General features: G+C 39.3%; 1 protein-coding gene across 5 annotated transcripts in view; it reads left to right on the top strand.

The window, feature by feature from the left end:
• The window catches only part of ace2 (angiotensin converting enzyme 2), a 38999-nt gene that overhangs the window by 10544 nt on the left and 9541 nt on the right, over positions 1-18914 (top strand). For 2 of the 5 annotated variants that reach the window (XM_088334238.1, XM_088334239.1), the window contains 11 exons: positions 254-406; positions 1019-1133; positions 1257-1388; positions 6089-6247; positions 6329-6422; positions 8865-9008; positions 12701-12816; positions 12875-12980; positions 13902-13993; positions 16390-16562; positions 17683-17909. In XM_088334238.1, coding sequence (XP_088190364.1) covers positions 1125-1133; positions 1257-1388; positions 6089-6247; positions 6329-6422; positions 8865-9008; positions 12701-12816; positions 12875-12980; positions 13902-13993; positions 16390-16562; positions 17683-17909 — 1252 coding nt within the window. In that variant the 5' untranslated portion in view covers positions 254-406; positions 1019-1124. Of the gene's footprint in view, positions 1-253; positions 407-1018; positions 1134-1157; positions 1389-6088; positions 6248-6328; positions 6423-8864; positions 9009-12700; positions 12817-12874; positions 12981-13901; positions 13994-16389; positions 16563-17682; positions 17910-18914 lie in introns of those variants that run through there. The other 3 variants (XM_088334241.1, XM_088334237.1, XM_088334240.1) reach the window with 3 other exon arrangements.

Genomic DNA, 18914 nt, shown 5'->3' with positions numbered 1-18914 from the left:
TGTGAGATTGGCATGCCCGGGTGCTATTGGGGCCTCGGGGTGTTGTTTAGGTTGGGAAATGGGAGAGGATGCTGCCGTGTTAGGCCCCCTACACCCGTTTTGAAATGGGATTCTTGCATGTTTGGTCCTCCACCACACCAGCACCCACCATGATTCCGAAGGATAATCCACCTCAACATTTCTCAGATGATATACACTGGTGTTTGTGGCAAACATCCTGCCTCTGTTGATCTAATTATCAATTCTTTTTTAGTTTTGGAAGATAGGCACTGACCTTGGCAAAACTGCACCTGACCAAGGAAAATGATCTGGCAATCCAGGGATAAACAACATGCTGGCCTTACCCACCACCTCAGTGCCCCCCAATTTTTGGGACTTTGTTTTTCAGAATGCTGAGTTGATTAGGGTGAGTCAAAATGCTACATCTAATATCCACCTGTTTTGGTTTCCTGACTACTTGAATCAGCTTGGAGTCAAAAATACATGGGAAGTTTTAAAAGTCCTATAAAGAGTTATACTGTAGAGCAAAGAATACACACACGCGTACAAATATATATACAAAAAAAAGAGTAATGATGCTATGATGAATGGTCTATGATCAGATATACATACACATTTGTCTTTTTTGCCTGGAGAAAATGAGAGATTACTGTCAGATCCATACTTATCTTATCACATTGGAATATATGTGTCAGCTTTTCAGTAGGTTCAATTAGGATCACAAGACTATATGCGTCATTTACAAATTTGTCAACATTAAATCAGTCTTGCCCTTGGCTTGGAGTGTAATTCTAATGTTGGCTCTTCCATCTGTTTTACTTTGATACTCCATGTATAAGGCTTCAGTGTAAATGTTCACTCAAGAGTTGAGTATTGGTAAAGTTTTGGAAAAGATCGTGGTGAGGGTCATAGGTAAAGTTCAACCACAGCTACTTTCTTCATTTTAGTTCCTCAACTGTTTCAAACACATGCCACAACTTGAATGCAATATCTACTTTTTGGTTTTATGTTCCTGCAGAAATCATCTCAGTGGCAAGTGAAGTAAACCACGCTATCTGTAAAAGGAAACTCAGATACACCCTCGGTTATGACTCTGTCCAAAGGCCAAGGCGGTACATAAGATTATGGAAAGGGTATAAGGGTGTACAGCATGTTTTCTTCTCAGTTTGTGATTGCGTGCGAGTGGGAATACTCGCAACATGTCAGGGAAGATTTTACTTTGCGTGCTGACTCTCTGTGCTTCTGTCTACACTCAGTCGCAAGTAGAGAACCAGGCGAGGGAATTCCTCCGCAAGTTTGATGGGGAGGCCAGCGCTCTTATGTACCAGTACTCACTGGCATCATGGACCTACAACACCAACATCACTCAGGAGAACTCAGATAAATTGGTGAGAATTTGCAGTCTTTGTTTTGAAATCAACCTCTAGAACAGGGGGTTGGGCTGGGGGCTTGGGAGGGGGCAAACCTTTTTCAGTTGTAGGTCTCAACAAGTGAGAAAAATGGCAGAGGGTCAGGAGGAAATTATGATTTATTCATTTATTGTATCTGCTGATAGTTTCAGATTTGATATATCAGCGATAAACTCGGAAAAAAATAATGTATAGACCCATCCGCTTCTCAATTGCATCTATGAATCAATATACATGAATATACAATAATAATAATAATGCATTATATTTAAAAGCGCCTTTCAATCCACCCAAGGACACTGTACAGACAATGAGAATATACAGTGTAAAAAATTGTAAGCGAAATATTAAATAAAAACAAGACATAAAATAAAAAAAAAAACATAGGAAATGTAGAAGCTACGTGTTGTAGGCAGTCCTGAACAGGTGTGTTTTTAGACTTAAAAGTGGAGAGAGGTGTGCAGTTTTGGAGGTCCGGAGGTAGATTGTTCCAAAGCTTTGGAGCAGCGCGACTGAAGGCTCTGGCTCCCAGTCGGAGGGAGGACGAGGATCTGAGGGAGCGAGTGGGGACGTGCACCTGGAGAAGGTCGGACAGGTAAGGAGGGGCCAGGTTGTGAATGGCCATATATGTCTATAGGATCAGTTTGTAGCTGATGCGATGTTGAACAGGAAGCCAGTGTAGCTGTTGGAGAACTGGGGTGATGTGCTGCTGGGAAGATGTTTTTGTGATGATGCGAGCAGAGGCGTTTTGAACCAGCTGAATTTTATGGAGGGACTTTTGAGGAAGGCCGAAGAGGAGAGCATTGCAGTAGTCAAGGCGGGATGTGACAAGACTGTGGACGAGAATAGCAGTGGTGCAGGGGGTGAGGGAAGGGCGGAGTCTGGTAATATTGCGGAGGTGGAAATAAGCAGTGCGGGTGATGGTGTTGATATGTGAGTGGAAGGTAAGCATGCTATCCAGGATGATATCTACCTGTACATGATGGATTTCATTGTATATTTGTTTTCATATTATTTTTTGAAATTCTCCTAGTTAAAGTAAGATATTAGGTTCCTGTTTTTAAACACTAAATATGATAATATGTGTTGAAAAACTCAAAATGCAATACGGTTAGCTCAGAACTTTTGTTTTGTTTCTTGCCTGGAATTTGATAAATGTGTTGACAAATATAATAAATACATGATTAAAAAAGTACAGAAAAATGTTGTCAGCTATTTGAATGATGGCCTTGAGTTGCAGTACACATTATGGCCTCATGAAATCTATATACTTATAGGGGGATACACAAAGGGACACTGGGGACAAAGCATAGTACCTAAACAGCACTTTGTATTAGTAGCACTATTTTACCATTATATATATTATTATTATATTTGAAACATTTTTGTTTAGCGGCAAACATTTTGAAAAGCCCGGCAGGCCGCGTGTGGCCTACGAGCTGATATTTGGCCACCCATGTTTTAGCAGATTGGTTTTGAAATCCTTTATAAAACAAATTTAGGCAAGTCACAAAGCTTTTTTTGAGGGGAATTGGGAAAAAATGAATAAAAAAAACTATTGGATCTGATGAAGGGCTTTGTATATGGTATTTATTTTTATTTATTTGGAAATTTTAAATAGATACAAGGCAAGAAAAAGTGAATATTTGTGATTATTTTAGGAACACTAAAAATGAACATTACTGTTAAATGAGCCAGATGCCCCGTGATAGTCTGGCAACAAGTCGAGGGAAAATACAGAAAGAAATAATAATAATAATAATAATAATAATAATAATGATAAATAATTCCCCTTTGAATTATATATGTTTTTTGATTCTACTGTATTTTAAAGGGACAATAATTGCCGACTAGATGTTGCCATATTGCATAGTCCAGACCGAAACAAGCACATGGAATAACCCAAACTACGGAGACTCAAAGTGACCAAACTGTGCGATTTTTCTTTACAATTTTTGCCCAGCCGTTAAAATAGGGTTCTTAGTTTTTTAGGGGACTCGTAGCAGCAAGATGCCGTACGATCGAATCAGCTCCCTTATGTTATGTAACATAAATAGAAATATTTTTTTTTAAATATAAATGACTGTTCATGTATTTTTGTTCTATATTCAAACCAATACTCTATTTTTAAATGAATTAATGCATCGTTTTTTTAGCACTATGAGGCGCTAGATAATACACAATGTATGGAATAGAAAAATAGAAAAAAAAAATATTCCTAGATCTCAAAAGGTATATTATTTTGCTCATTTTAGGTATTTTTTGTTTTATATTAGTAAACATAATCAGCATTGTGCATTCTAAAATAAGGAGTATTTTTAATTTTAAAATAATTTTTCAAATCGGCCAAATGATTGTCCAATCGCTAAACCCGATGATTTTCTTTTAAATTTTAATTGAAAATATGCAACTTTTAGAAAAATAAACAACGTTTTTCTATTTTCTATAAAATTAAGAACTGAAATACAGGTACTACAAAAATACTTCTATTGAAATACTACAAAATTACTCCAGAAATGCCACTACAAAAATACTCCAGAAATGCCACTATGGAAATACTACAAAAGTACTACAGAAATGCCTCAAAAATACTACTATGGAAATACTAAAAAAATACTACAGAAATACCACTATGGAAGTACTACAAAAGTACTACAGAAATGCCATAAAAATACTACTGAAATACTACCATGGAAATAATACAATAATGCTACAGAAATACTACTATGGAAAAAATACAAAAATACGACAAAAATGCTACAACAATACTACTATGGAAATACTACAGAAATACTACAAAATACTACGATGGAAACACTATAAAAATACAGAAATACTATGGAAAATGCCACATAAATATTACTATAGAAATAATACAAAAATACGACAGTCATGCTACGAGAATATTACTATAGAAACACTGTAAAAGTACTACAAAAATGCTAGAGGAATGCCATAAAAATACTTCTATGGAAATGCTACAAACATACTACAGAAATGCTACTTGACTTGACTTGACTTATAGCCATTGGAAATATTGACTCATCCCTTCAAAATAAAACACTGGTTGATAATACTTTGATGGGGATTGTGCTAAAATGACAAGAGATGATTCAGTTATTTGATATTTAATACGATTTAATGTTATACTCCTTACGTTGGACTTATTATAATGAACTGTGGGATTTCATCTTGTAAACATTCTTGCACCATCAGGAAGGCACTTTTCATTTTTGTTGTGTATTTACATGATACAATGACTATTTTCTATATTCAACTATTGCAAAAGAAGTACAACACATACTTTTTCTTGAATTCAATTTTGTTTTAAAAAAAATAATTCTGTTACATGACACTTTTTGAATATTTTAAAATGTTAAAAACTCATTGGAAGATCACGTTTTATCAGTAGAGGGCTGTGCATTTCACACCTGGGCCTTCAGTGATGGTTATTAGACATTTGTTTGATTTACCGCTCCTCGAGCTGATGTTTCTATGGATATTCCAGGCCCTTATTTTGAGATCTGATTGGCTAAACCAGGGTTCTCCAACGTGGTGCCCACGGGCACCGGGTAACCCTGATGACAGCTGAGGTGCCCGCGCACCTGTTTTGGAAATTGCTCAGTATTACTGGGTTGTTGTGATTTTCTGGTAAAAAGATGTTTGTGTGTGGTTAACAGAGTGTATCTAAACCTACTATTGTCACATTTTCTATTTCTTTCTATCTCTCTATTTTTCTCTCTCTTGTTTTAATTTCTCTCTTTTTTCTTCTCACTTTCTCTTTCTTGTTTTGTTTCTTCCTTTCTTTCTTAGTCTTGTTCTCTCTCTTCCCCTCTCTCTTTTTCTTTCTTTTTTTCTTTCTTTCTTTTTTTCTTGATTACCTTCTTTCTCTCTCCCTTTCTTTCTCTCTCTCTCTCTCCTCTACCTCTTTCATTTTGCCTTTTCTCTCCCTATTTCTCTTTCTTTCTTTTTCTATTCTTTAAGACTATTTTTCACTGTTTCTTTCTCTTGTTCTTTCTTTCTCTATCCTTTCTTTCTCTCTCTTTCTTTATATTTTTCTTTTTCTATTATTTATTACTATTTTCACTCCTTCCTTCCCTTTCTCTTTTTCGTTATTTCCCTCTATTTCTTTCTTTCACTCTCTCTCTTTCTCTTTCTTTTTTTCATTCTCTATTTCTTTCTCTTTCGTTCTCTCTTCTTTGTACTTCCAATAATGAACTTGGTATCATCCTAGTATGTGTTATTTTGTGTTGTTTTACAAATGCAAATTAAACTTGGTGCCCTTTGCACTAATAAGTAACAAAAAGTAGCATGATGCTTGATAAGGGTTGTAGAACCCTGGGCTTAACCATCAGCGTTATCAACACCTATGTAATGCTACAGGAAGTTTTCTTAAACTATTCTGAAGGCCTCGGGGCAGATTTCTGACCCTGGCAACAAGTTAATTGTGAAATGTGATTGGTTAAATGCCTATATATGAGAGCACATGTCTGGAAGGAGCGCAGCCAGGGGGAAAGCAATGAAAGAAAGCTGACAGACGATTTGGATTTATTTAAAAAATATTCATGGACGAAATAGAATTCAGATACATTTTTCAAGCCAGGAGAGAAGGCCTTGCAGGCCCTGACAACCCACCGCTGCGTTTAATCGACATATTTTCCGTGTTTTCATGTGTCCAGTCTGAACAGGGTCAAATCTGGGGCAAGTTCTACACTGAAATGTCAGAGCAGGCGCAGAAATTCCCCATTAAGGAAATCAAGGATCCTCAGATCAAATTACAGCTCATCACACTCCAGGACAAAGGTGCCGGTGTGCTATCACCGGACAAAGCGTCACACGTAAGAGCCGCCTATTTATTCCTATTTATTCCAAAGCTCTTTTTCGTCATGTTAGCGTTTTGTTTTGAAATGTGCCCGCAGTTAAGCAAGATCATGAGCGAAATGAGCACTATCTACAGCACAGCAACTGTGTGCATGATGGACGACCCCTTGAACTGTCAGACTTTGGAGCCAGGTAGACGCTGTCAATTAGCCAACAGACTCCCCTAGGCTGCGCAGGTTTAAAGTTACCACATGAAGGGCGCATATTTATTAGCCTTTTTAATAAATGTATGCTGCCGCTTTATTTTCATTGGAATTCTGATATCGATCCGAACCACACATTAGACACATACAAACTAAGGTATCTAAAAGCGTTTCAATAAATAATAGAGCCAAATTCCTTTTAAATTACAATGCATTGTATTTATTACCGTACATTGTTCTCTAGTTCTGCCATACTTGACATATTGTGCAGAAGTCTGGGGCAATAATTACAAAAGTTCACTACAGCCCCTTTTTATCTTCCAAAAACGTGCAATAAGAACCATTCACAGGGTAGGATATTGGGATCATACGAGTACTTTATTCATCCAGTCCAAATCATAAAATTGGATGATTTAATAAAATCTTTCACTTCAAAACTGTTATTTAAGGTAAACAAAAACATGGTGCCCAAATACATCCAAAGATTATTCATTCGGAAAGAGTGAAATTATTACTTGACGGACTGTAGTTAATTCAAAATCCCATAGGTGAGAACAACCAGGAAAAGTATGTGTGTGTGTGTGTGTGTGTGTGTAGTCAAACTTTGGAATAATTTACAAAACGAGATCAAACAATGTCCAACTATTCGTGCGTTCAAATTTAAGAACAAAAAAACTTTACTGGCGAAATACAGGGATAAAGAAAATGGGATTTGAGTGAGATTGGAAATACTGCGTTTAAAACTTTGGTTAACTTGTTGTTATTGTCGCTATTATTATATCATAACTGTTATTATAAATATTATGTTTATTTTTATTGTTGTTCTTATCATTGGTGCCGCAGTGATATTTGGTAACTAGTGGCATTATGACGTTGAGGGATGGGTATTACGAAGATTAGTGTATAAAATATGTGATTATTGTAATTATTATAATTATTGATATCTGACCTATGTAATAAGTATATCCATGAGATTTTGTTATATTAGACATAAGAGGAAAGGAGAATTTGTAAAATGTATTTAATAGGGAAGATAAAGGGGAAGGGAAAATAAGCATCTGCTTCTGACGACCCCTTTTCGAACATGTTATGTGACATTATTTTGTTTTTGACTCTTTGTTTTTGTCCTGTTTTTATTTTTATGTTCGAAATAAAGTTTTCATTCATTCATTCAACCAAATAAATACAAGGTAATATCGATAATTATTGATACAATACTTATTGCTTGGAAATTTATTTTTTATAATGATTGACAACCCCCACCTCTTTGCGATATTTTAGAATTATGATAAACACAACACTAAAATTGTTCATGTATATCAATCCATTTTTAAGCATGGCATTGGCTGCTCCGTTTACGATATATCGTCTTTTGAATCTGACACAAAATCCTGGACTAAAAACTGTACTTTTTAAACAATAAATATGTATCATAAATATTTGTGTGGTCAAACTAAGTCCAGCGTGTCACAGGTTTTTGTTCTTCGGCTGACTTAACAGTTACTCGTTACTTTATTTAAAAAGTAATTGTGTTATCTCCCCAGATTACTGACACCCAAAAGTGTGTTACTCCAACAGTAAGTATCTAGTCACATATCATACTCACATTAAAACCGACCCCCTAAAACAGCTTAAAAATATCCACATGATAAAATAAAAAGAAGAGTACGAGCTTGCAAACTAAAGCAGCCGAGACACTCCATATCCATGTGGTCTTTTATCTTTAAACAGCTTGTATATTTCCTTCTCCATTCCAGGGTAATGTCCAAGACGTGTTTTTTTTCTCCATGGAAAGTGTATTGCAAACATAATTTTACCGACCGAAATTCAGTACTCTTATACTCTGAATTATGTGCTAAATTGTGACTTATTCATTTTGTTCTTCCTGTTTAGGCCACGCCCCCTCCGCATGCACACCCTACTGTTAGCTACTTGTGACACAGAACCAATAATGTGCAAATAAACTGACCCCCTGATTTCAGTCCTTTATTTTTGGTTGTAAATACGGCTTGGATGTGAGTATATACAGTAGGCAGACTATAGGACTATCAGTAGGGAGAAATTACAGGTCCTCGTACTCTGTGCTTGAGACGACGTCACCCGAAGTGTATTTAGTTAAATGTTGTAAATACATATGAAAAGGCCCACCTTATCCAGGTTTTGTAGTCCGGGTTTTGTTGCCGGCAGATTGAGGAATGTAATACATTGTGTGTGTTTAAAAAGTAGTAGAGTAACGCACCATTAAGTTAAGTTACAAAATGTTGTTAATAACACGTTACCGTACCCGGTACCGAGAAGAGAAATTGTGTTCCGACTGCATTGGAAGGCATCATTTTTTAAATCATTTCTCCTAAAGCCACATACGAATATTTAAAATTAGGGATACGTTTGGGAAATTGAGACCTGCTCACAGTTGTGCGGCTTTTCACAGGCCTGGAACACGTAATGGCCACCAGCCGCAACTACTCGGAGCTGTTACACGTGTGGGAGGGCTGGAGGAAGGAAGTGGGCAAGCGGATGAGGCCACTCTACGAGGACTACGTACTTCTGAAGAACGAAGCCGCCAAACTCAACGGTAGCCAGGCAAAGTTCCATTGTGTCTTTGACATTTTTCGTTCTTTGAATTTCAATTCCTTAAGTTGGCCAAAGATCATCAGACAAGTAATACAATTGTTTTGGGTTTTATTTGGTCAAGTCATGTTTATTGGTATAGCCAATCATCTTGAAACCTAGAAAAAAAACAGGAAGTGGAAGTTGTAAGGACATTGATAGACAATACACAGACATCAACATTGAATATAGGTAACAACCCAATGTCCAGTTGAGAACCTCCTGCCCCAAAATCTTGACCCATGAAGCAGGCTCTTTATCAGGGGTAGGGTACCTATGGCTCGGGAGCCATATATGGCTCTTTTCATGAGTACATAAAATGTACTATGTGACGTTCCAAAGTCATGTGATTTCATCCTGATTTTGGTCCACATAAAGCCAAAGCAACCTAATGCAGAAGTTCGATAAGAAACCATTTAAACTGATAAAAAAACCCGCTGGCAATTGACTTTGATTGAGTGAGCAGTCCAGGTGGGCGGATCCCTGCACACAGCGCAAGTCACTTCCTTCTCTCTCTCTCGCTCAGTGCAGTCTACACCGAAAGTGAATATGACGATATGCTTATCGTTTGCAGTAATTTGTGACATTTTTACAAAAGAAGTTTGCATGCACATTGTTTTGAAACTTAAAACTCCTAACTGAAGGTGGAAGAAACATTGTGAAAAGGTATATTTACATTGATTTGGGACACAGGATTTGGCATTATTATCATTTCATACATTTGATTAAATCATCAAATGACACACAGTGAAATAAAATGTGCTGAAGAATTAGCTTTTGTCTAGAGAGCGTGTTTGGCATTTTCAATTTTGTCTGAAAATATATGATGTGGCTCTCAATATATTTTTAAAACATTTTTTGCTTTTATGGCTCTTTGGGTCAAAAAGGTTCCTGACCCCTGCTCTATATCATGGCGTACTTCAGGTCTAAGTAACGGTACGATGGCTCGAAATGGATGCTCGTGATATTTTGTCAAGGTTTTCATTCTATTTTCCCATTAAAATTAACAGGAAACACAGTTAAACACAGTAGCCCATATGAAAGGTCCACTCTTTTTTCAATATATTGATGTATATATATATATATATATATATATATATATATATATCGGAGCTAGAGTCAAGAAGACATTCACATTTTTTACTCTTTCTGGGAGATTGATACAGAGGAGGGGATTCCCAGTCCCCTCACACAATCCAACATCTCGTTGGGAGTCATCGGGTGACCAAACCCCCAAATTCCAACCCCTAATGCCGCGCGCCAAGCAGGGAGGTAATGGGTACCAATGTTTTAAGTCTTAGGTATGTGTCATGAACCAGAACAGATACAGGACCCAATCGTGTGATGTTCTTACACAAGCTTTTTATTATATGGGATATGGGGAGTCATGCACTTTAGGAAGCCGGTCTGGCGTGGAAGGACAAGACGCCAGGGACCGACGAGATCAATAACGAATCAGGGTGACGAAAATAAGCAGGAGAAACTAGACGGGAACCAAACTGGAGAAACTAACCAACAGGACAAAAACAGACGGAAAACAACTGGAACCCGAAATTAAACAGTACAAAAATAAACGGGACCAATACCGGACTGGAGATATCACAGGAAAACAGGATCGAGTCAGAACCCACGTCTTGTGGGGCAGAAGTTCGTTGACGGGCTGACACTGAAGCAAGAGAGCGCTGAGCTTTATATAAACACAAAGTCAATCTCTCAATGAGCCACAGCTGGCACCACATGGGCGGGGCCAATTGGGCACCATGGCAACCGTGACACACATACACACACACACGCACACACATACACACACACACACATGGGCGGGCCAATTGGGTGCCATTGCAACCACGACAGTATGACCTGGCTGAGGCACAAACCAGCAACCTCCCAGTCACGGAGCGGGCGCCCTACCCCCAAGGCCACCGAGCTGGTATGATGTATATAATATTGATCAAAAAAATGTAAAAATGCCTCAATATGAACAAATGCTTGCATAATTTACATACCTTCGGAGCACAGGTGGCAAACTTTGAGTCGCGGGCCGCATTGGGTTTGGAAAAATTGGCCAAGGGACTGGGGGGGGGGGGGGGGGGGGGGGGAGTCGCCTCGCAGCCAGGATAGGGGGGGCGAAGCGGCTAAGGGCAAAAACAGCTTCCCACTGGAACCTTTGGTGGTCAAATCAATCTTAACAATTGTGAAAGAGGACCCAAATTCAGGGAAGCATGAGCAAACGCTGGGGGGCTTGAAAAGAAAAAAGAATGGTGTTTGATAACAAAACAAAGCAACAAAGTAACAACCAACCAAACAAACAAATGGTCAAAATGACAAAAAAAAACTGTCTGAAATAAAAACAAAAAACAAACCTCACAAACCAGAGTGTATCAGGTGGCAATGACCAATTTTCTGGTCGTTTTTTCTGTTCATTTTTCTCCTCAGTTTTTGTTCATTTTCAAACGTTTCATTAATATGTACTTTTAAAATACTTTTCAAGACTTTTACTTCTCCTTTCAACATTAACCCGCATTTTTTCTCCTCTCCGCAGAATAATGCTGCATTCACGGAAGAGCGATTTAGTCAATTTGGCTCATAAAAAAGAAATTACATGAAATCTTGACAGCAATAGATTTGTGACCGAATTTGCGAAGAGAAGCCTCAGACCTGTAAATGGTGTTGGGCCTAACAAGAATATACTGTACCTATTACCTAATCTGTGCCTTATTACCTGCAAATCTTTTGTTCCAGGTTAAAGGGACAGTGTGTAATATTTTCTACCTCCTGATGGGGCAAGACAACTTTCATTCAGTAAAAAAACACGCTAACCACCCAACCGCTGTGCCACCCGTGTTCTAAATCTAATCAGATAAAATCCCTGTCACGACCGGAACAAACAGGGGACTCAAGTGCGTAACGTTTCACACAACACTTTATTAAGGGATCGGGGGAATCAGGTAGAGAGGAAAAAAACAGCGATCTGGTACTCGCTGGGGAGGTGGAACAGAAAGCCCCTGTCGCCGTTGACAGGTGGCGAGGCGGACAGCCGGGGCCAGAGAGCAGAGCGTAATCGTGGATCGAAAAAGTCGGGTAGCCGGGACGGGAGAAAAAAGCGTGGTCAGGGATTGAAACAAGGCAGGGAACCGGAGGCGATCGGGAATCCAGGGGCAGCGGATCGATAGCAGGAATCAGGGGAAGGAATCAGGAAAGTGAGGTGGGCAGGCAGGTCGCAGGATGCAGGAACAGGTGGGAATCAAAACGAGAGCCAGTGTCCAAAGTGCTTGCCTTGCATGTGCTGAGGTTCGCCGACGGACTCACCAAGAGCGACCGGAGAGGAAGCGCTTAAATAGGGGGATAATTAGGAAACGAGTGGCAGTGGGGCCAAAGGAGTGAGCGCAGGTGAGGGCAATCAGCGGGCAACTGACAGGATTGTGACAATCAACTTTTCTTTAGTTAAGAGTTACTGTATGTCAGCTGAGGAGAAAACAAACCGCGTTTCTAGGTGCAGCAGCCCTATGTTGGATTTTGACCTACTTGAGCATTGTAGCACTCAACCTACTGCCAACCCACCCGTGACATCCCGTCAACACCTCTGATTTTAACCCATTTGCAATCGTACGGACAAAAATAACCTATGGCACTGTTTCGTTCTTCCGATTGCTCCAGGTTTTGAAGATTACGGGGCTTACTGGAGATACAACTATGAGACAATCGGTGAGGAAAGTCAATACCATTATACGAGGGATCAGTTGATGGAGGATGTACGCTCCATCTATAAACAGGTAGGTCTCCACCGTTAGCTAAAATCTGCAGACAGACAGGGAGACTTTCTTCCCGCAGATTCTGCCCTTGTATAAGGAGCTCCATGCCTATGTAAGGGATAAGCTGATGAAAGCCCACCCAGGACACATTGACAAACAAGGACCTCTGCCGGCCCATCTCTTGGGTATGTTCTATTAGGACCTAAGAGATGGCCAACTCATTTTAGCCCGAGGGCCATGTGGTAGAAAAATCACTCGCTCTGGGGTCGGACCAGTAAATTAAAGAATAAGAAAAAAACAGGGGTGGGGTGAAAAGTATAGAGGGAAAGGGAGAGAGTAAGAGAGGGAGAGAGAAAGAAAGAGTACAAGAGAGATCAAGAAAGGGAGAAAGTGCTAGAAAAAGTGAGAAAACAAGAGAAAAAGAGTGCCAAATAAAGAGAGAAAGAGCAGGGAAAGAAAGAGAGAAAGAAGTAGATGGACAGTGAGACAAAGAAAGAGTGAAGTATAAAAAGAGTGAGATAAAGAAAGTGAAAGAAAATGAGGGAGAGAAAAAGAAAGAAAAGAGAGAAAGAGAAAGATAGCTAAACACACATAGAGAGACAAAAAGAGAGAATGAGAGAAAGAGAGAGAAAGACGGAGAGTTAAAAAGGCACAGTAGACAAGAGAGAAAGGAGAAAGAGAAAGAAAGAATGCTAGACAGAAAGAAAAAGAGTCAGAAAGTAAGAAAAAGAGAAGAAAAGAGAGAAAGAGGATGCAAGAGAATAAAAGGGAAAGACAGAGATAAAGAAACAAACAAAGAAGGAGAGAGAAAGTGAAAAAGTGAGAGCAAATAGGAAAGAGAAAGAGAAAAATAGAGTGAGATAAAGAAATAAATAAATACAGTACCGGTCGTTTTGTGAGTAGCTTAGCCAGGTTTTGGTGACATCAAGTGGACATATTTAAAACTACAGCTTGTTTTTCTCTTGGCAATGTCTCGCGGGCCAGGTTATAACCCTAAGCGGGCATGATCAGGCCCGCAAACCACATGGTTGACACCACTGTATTAGATGGACCATTCGGCTTCATCCACACAAATCTCTGTCTTTGTGTTCTTGTGACTTGGCTAGGCGACATGTGGGGAAGATTCTGGACCAACTTGTATCCCCTCTCCATGCCCTATCAAGGTGAAATTGATGTCAGCAAAACCATGGTGGAAAAGGTGAGGCACAACTGAGTCAGTTTTCTCGATATCTGCATCCACCCAGTAACTCAACTGTACCATTTTAGTTATTTCCCTTAAACTGGGACATGTACTTTTTAGAGATCATGAAATGTGTTGCTGTTACGCCCACTTTGTACTTACACAGCAAAAATAATAACCTAATTGGCAGAAAATTTGAAATGAACTGGTACTCTCTTATTTTAAAACATTCGTTTTTTTCATTAACTTTTGGGGGGAAGGAGGATAAAAATCATACACAAAATAAGCAAATCGTGGGCCCTGAGTGACACTTGAAACCCGAAAAGGCTGAAGAAAAAGAACAATTTTGATGCAGGGTGTCTGACTTTGTGGAAAATTCTTTGAATTTGGGGTTAAGAGATCTTTACAAAAAAAGTTCAACATCACACATTACGTTAAAGCGACAGTGTGTATTATTTGCTGCCTTATTTTTGATGGATGGTGAAGGCCTAAATAATACTTATGATGATTTCTCTTGTGAGATGATGAGATATTACATTTAATACCTTGTTATAATAATTCGATTAACGGCTTTGATGTATATGAAAAGTGCTTGGATAATTAATGTCACAGACCAGAAACAGACACAGGACCCAATAGCGCTCGTTTTCTCAGTTTTTATTGATAAAGAGGGAGAGTAGGGCTTACATCCACGATCCGATGGCTGACGGACAAGAGGAGCGGGCGGTGCGGAAGTGGCACTTCCGTGTCTGGCGAGGAGGATCGGAGACAGGCGGGAATAGCAAGTCGTTGGCCGGGACTGGAGATCAAAGGCCGTGTTGAGTTCGTAAACAAGGTCGGTAGCAGGAGGCAGGCAGGTAACGAGGCAAAACAGGTCAGGTAACAGGCAGGCAGAACGGGGCGAAGTCAGGTTCGGAAATAGGTAGGCGACAAAGATCAGGCAGAAAAAAAGCAGGGCAGGAACAGAGTTGGACAAAAAGGCTTACTGAGCTGGTGGCAACAGTTCGCATAACGATCTGACGGTTTCCTTTTGGAAACCGGGGGTTTAAAAAGAGGGCAGCAGCCAATCAGATGTCCGGGCTGTTCGCGCCAATTAAGCCGTCGCAGCTACGCTCAATCGGCAATCATGACAATTAAGAGGACAGGACCAAGATAAGCTCCAGCTTTTTCCCATCAGCCCCTTCTTTCCTTCTGTTTTGTCAATTGTTTTTTTGTTGATTTTAACAATTTACTTTACTTACTCTAATTGCTGATCTGAGACTCAACTGATACATTGTAACATTTTTGTTGTGTAAATAACTCTCTAACCTGGATTTTCACTTCATTTGCATCACGGGTCATTTTGACCCAAAGACCATTTTTGTAACTTTTATTGAACAGCTTACATGGAAATGTTTGTAAAACAACTATTCATGTTACCTACTCTTATGGCCAATTTAGGAAAAGTCATGAAATTTGAAGTAAAAAAATAGATCATTTTGGTGACTTTTGTAGAAAATATAACAGGGCACTGGGTCATTTTGACCCAAAAACAACAAGAGGGTTTTGAGAGAAAAATAAGATGAGCGATATGATGTCTGCATGTGTCATTATTCGGACTTGCAAATGAGATTTTTTTTTCTTTCTTTCTCTCTCTTTTCTGTCTTTCTGAACTTTTGTCTCTCTGTTTCTGAAGCTCTCTCTTTTTTTTTCTTTCTCTCTTTCTCAGTCACCCCTTTCTTTCTTTCTTTCTTTTTTCTGTCTTTCATTCTTTCTCTATATCTCAGTCTTTCATCCTCTTCTCTGTTTTTCTCTCTCTCTGTCAATATATCTCTCTTTCCTACTTTGTATCTCTTTGTCCCGCTCTTTGTTTCTCTGTTTGTCTCTTATTTTCCCTCCCTCTCTCTCTCTCTCTCTCTCTCTTCGTGGCTCTCTTTCACTATATATCTCTCGCTCGCTCTTTGTCTCTCTCTTTCATTGTCTCTCTCTTTCTTTGTCTTTCTTTCCTTCTCTCTTTGTATTTCTCTCTCTCGCTCTCCTTCCTTCACTCCCGCTTTGTCTCTCTGTTCGTCTCTCTCTTTCTTTCTCTCCCTCTCTCTATCTCTCTTTGCCTTTCTTTCCTTCTCCCTTTATCGCTCTTTGTATCTCTCTCTCTCTCTCTCTCTCTCTCTCATTCTTTGCCTTTCTCTCTCTCTGTCTCTCTTTGTATCTATTTATCTCTCTTCTCTTTGTCTCTCTTTGTCTCTCTCTCTCTCCCCCTCTTTATCTCTCTTTGTATATCTCTCTCTTTTTTGGGGGTCTCTCTCTGTCGTTTTGTCTTTCTTTCTTTCTTTCTCTCACTCTCTCTCTCTTTCTCACTCTTTCATCTTCTGAGAGTATTCCATCTATATGGCCCCCGAGCTAACACGAGTCTGACATCCCCCGGTGATTTTCAGGGTTGGACCGAGCGCCGACTGTTCGAAGAGGCAGAGAAGTTTTTTGTGTCGGTTGGCCTGTACAAAATGTTTGACAACTTCTGGACCAACTCAATGCTGGTGAAGCCCGAAGACGGACGCAAGGTGGTCTGTCATCCCACAGCCTGGGACATGGGCAACGGAAAGGACTTTAGGTACCACGCATACAAACACAATCACACTAATATTTGCATTTTGACATCATAGACCACACACATCAAAGTCGAGGCCACGGGCGGATGTGGGGGCAGGGATCATACACCTTTTTTATGGCCAAAATCCAAGCACTTTTTAAGGACTTTCAAAGCCAGTTTTCTACAGATATTGGAGTGTTTATCCCCCTTGCCTAAAAAAACAACTGCAATGGTCCATCAGGGCCAGCAAGGCCTTCTCTTCTGGCCTAACATTAACCAGACATTATTATCATAATTGTAACAGAAGTCTGTCATTTTCAATGCATTTATTTATCTGTATACATGTTTATAATAACAGTATTGCCCATATTTTAAAATGTTTGAATTATTTGGTTTATTGATATCGAAATGTGTCGTCAATTAGCCCTTGTTGTACACGTTTAAAGCAATGCGACTCCCAGCCGTGTGCACGTGTGCTTCTTTGTAGCATTTTTTGAACCGTGATGCCATAAATGATGGTATTTTGATGGATATTGGTTCAAGCCGGACTAAGTAGGAGATCACTGAAGGTCTAGGTGTGATATGCACAGCCCCCCACAGAAATCCATATATGTTTAGAAGTTACTGTTTTAATGTTATTAGATAATACAGTGCACGTATTTGTCGATTATTTTTGGGTTGGAGTAATTTTCTAGCTGTTCGGACTCATTTATGGTGAAGCATGGTATTTAATAACAAAACCAGGGATAAAGTAACAAACAAACAAGGAGTCACAAAACAAATAGCATTGTCAACCAAATTAACAATAATTAGCACTGCACACACATTTCCCACAGCTGATTTCAAAATAAAATTCTTCGATCCAAATGCTAAGGACAATTAATTGTTGTTTTAGATTTTTTGGGACGAAGTAAAGACTCATTTACAACTAAGCAAAGTAACCATGTTAGTCTAATCTCTTCTGCTTTGATGCATTCTTGGCAATATCCAGTTTCATTTATTCATTGTTTGTTCTATCCTTATCATACATCGGAAACATAACATTGCTATCACTTTTATTGCTACGCTAATCAGCAACAGTATGATAACATCTTTATCCCCAATAAAACACAGTTGCTGACACATCTTGTGCCTCCTTCAGGATCAAAATGTGCACTAAGGTTGACATGGAGAACTTTCTAACCGTCCACCATGAGATGGGCCACAACCAGTACCAGATGGCCTACCGAGACCTGCCTTACCTCCTGAGAGACGGGGCCAACGAGGGTTTCCATGAGGCCGTTGGCGAGATTATGTCCCTGTCTGCTGCCACACCCAAGCACCTGAAGGGCCTTGGCCTCCTGCCGTCCAACTTCACCTATGATAACGGTAAGACAAAGTCCTTTAAACACGTGTGTGGATTTAGGAAATGTGTGATATTGCTTTTGTTAATCCCACCCTTACTGTGACCTAAAGTCTCCTAAAATCATAATAATTTATTTTCAGTTTTACAATTTGCTCTATATCTAGCTATTGTATAAATGTCTCAATAATAAATATGAAGCAAGCTAGCAATGTATCTTGCTAGCTAGCTTTCAAATTAGTATACGGAGACACCTCGCTACTTCACTCTTCAGTCGTCGTTGGTTTACTGCTTCGTGGATTTTACTCTTCGCGGTTTCGCTCTTTTGCGAATTTTCATCTGTATAGTGTTCTGCATCCTTATTGGCTAAACAGAAAAGAATGCTTTCTATTGCCAACAAATCTGGATCTCTCCACCTGGTAAACTTGATCCGGAGCCACACGTGAGTCTTTGGCGCTTTTTAAAAAATGTTTCCTAATGAAAAGATACAGTAAATGGTTTCTGTAAGACAGAACTGGAAGTTAAATGCAGTTTTACAGAATGTCTGCATGATGGCGGCAAATTTTCATGAAAAGTGAAGTCAATAGGGTCCTCAGTTCATAAAGTTGTGCAATAATTTTATATTGACAATACAGAAGCTTTTTTAAATATACATGTATATAGAGTACAGCACTTTGACTTGTTAAGAAATAATTGAGCCTGTAAATGTGGTTTGTTCTCGAATAATAAATAAATAATCAAACATTATCTAAACTAAGTGGATTTTCGGGGGATTTTGCACCCCATTAAACCGTGATAACAGAGAAAATGCTGTCTAAGTTAGGGTCTGGTACACCTTCCACTAAAGGGCGCAAACCAGGTTCAGAACTGGGACCAGGTGTGTCCAATCCCCACACACCTGTTCCTAATTTTCCTGACCCCCTTTTGACATTTTGACATATAGGACACGGTCGAGTCATTCTGTAAGGTTTATCCAGGTGGACCCATATGGGGGAAGCAGGATCTGAGGCTGGCGTGCTTAAAATAGGAAT

Source organism: Urocampus carinirostris, chromosome 4 (assembly GCF_059441175.1).
Source record: "Urocampus carinirostris isolate Australia breed hairy pipefish chromosome 4, RoL_Ucar_1.0, whole genome shotgun sequence".
Classification (NCBI taxonomy): Eukaryota; Metazoa; Chordata; class Actinopteri; order Syngnathiformes; family Syngnathidae; genus Urocampus; species Urocampus carinirostris.
Note: the sequence above shows the minus strand (reverse complement) of the source record. Positions and strands in the feature narration are given on the sequence as shown.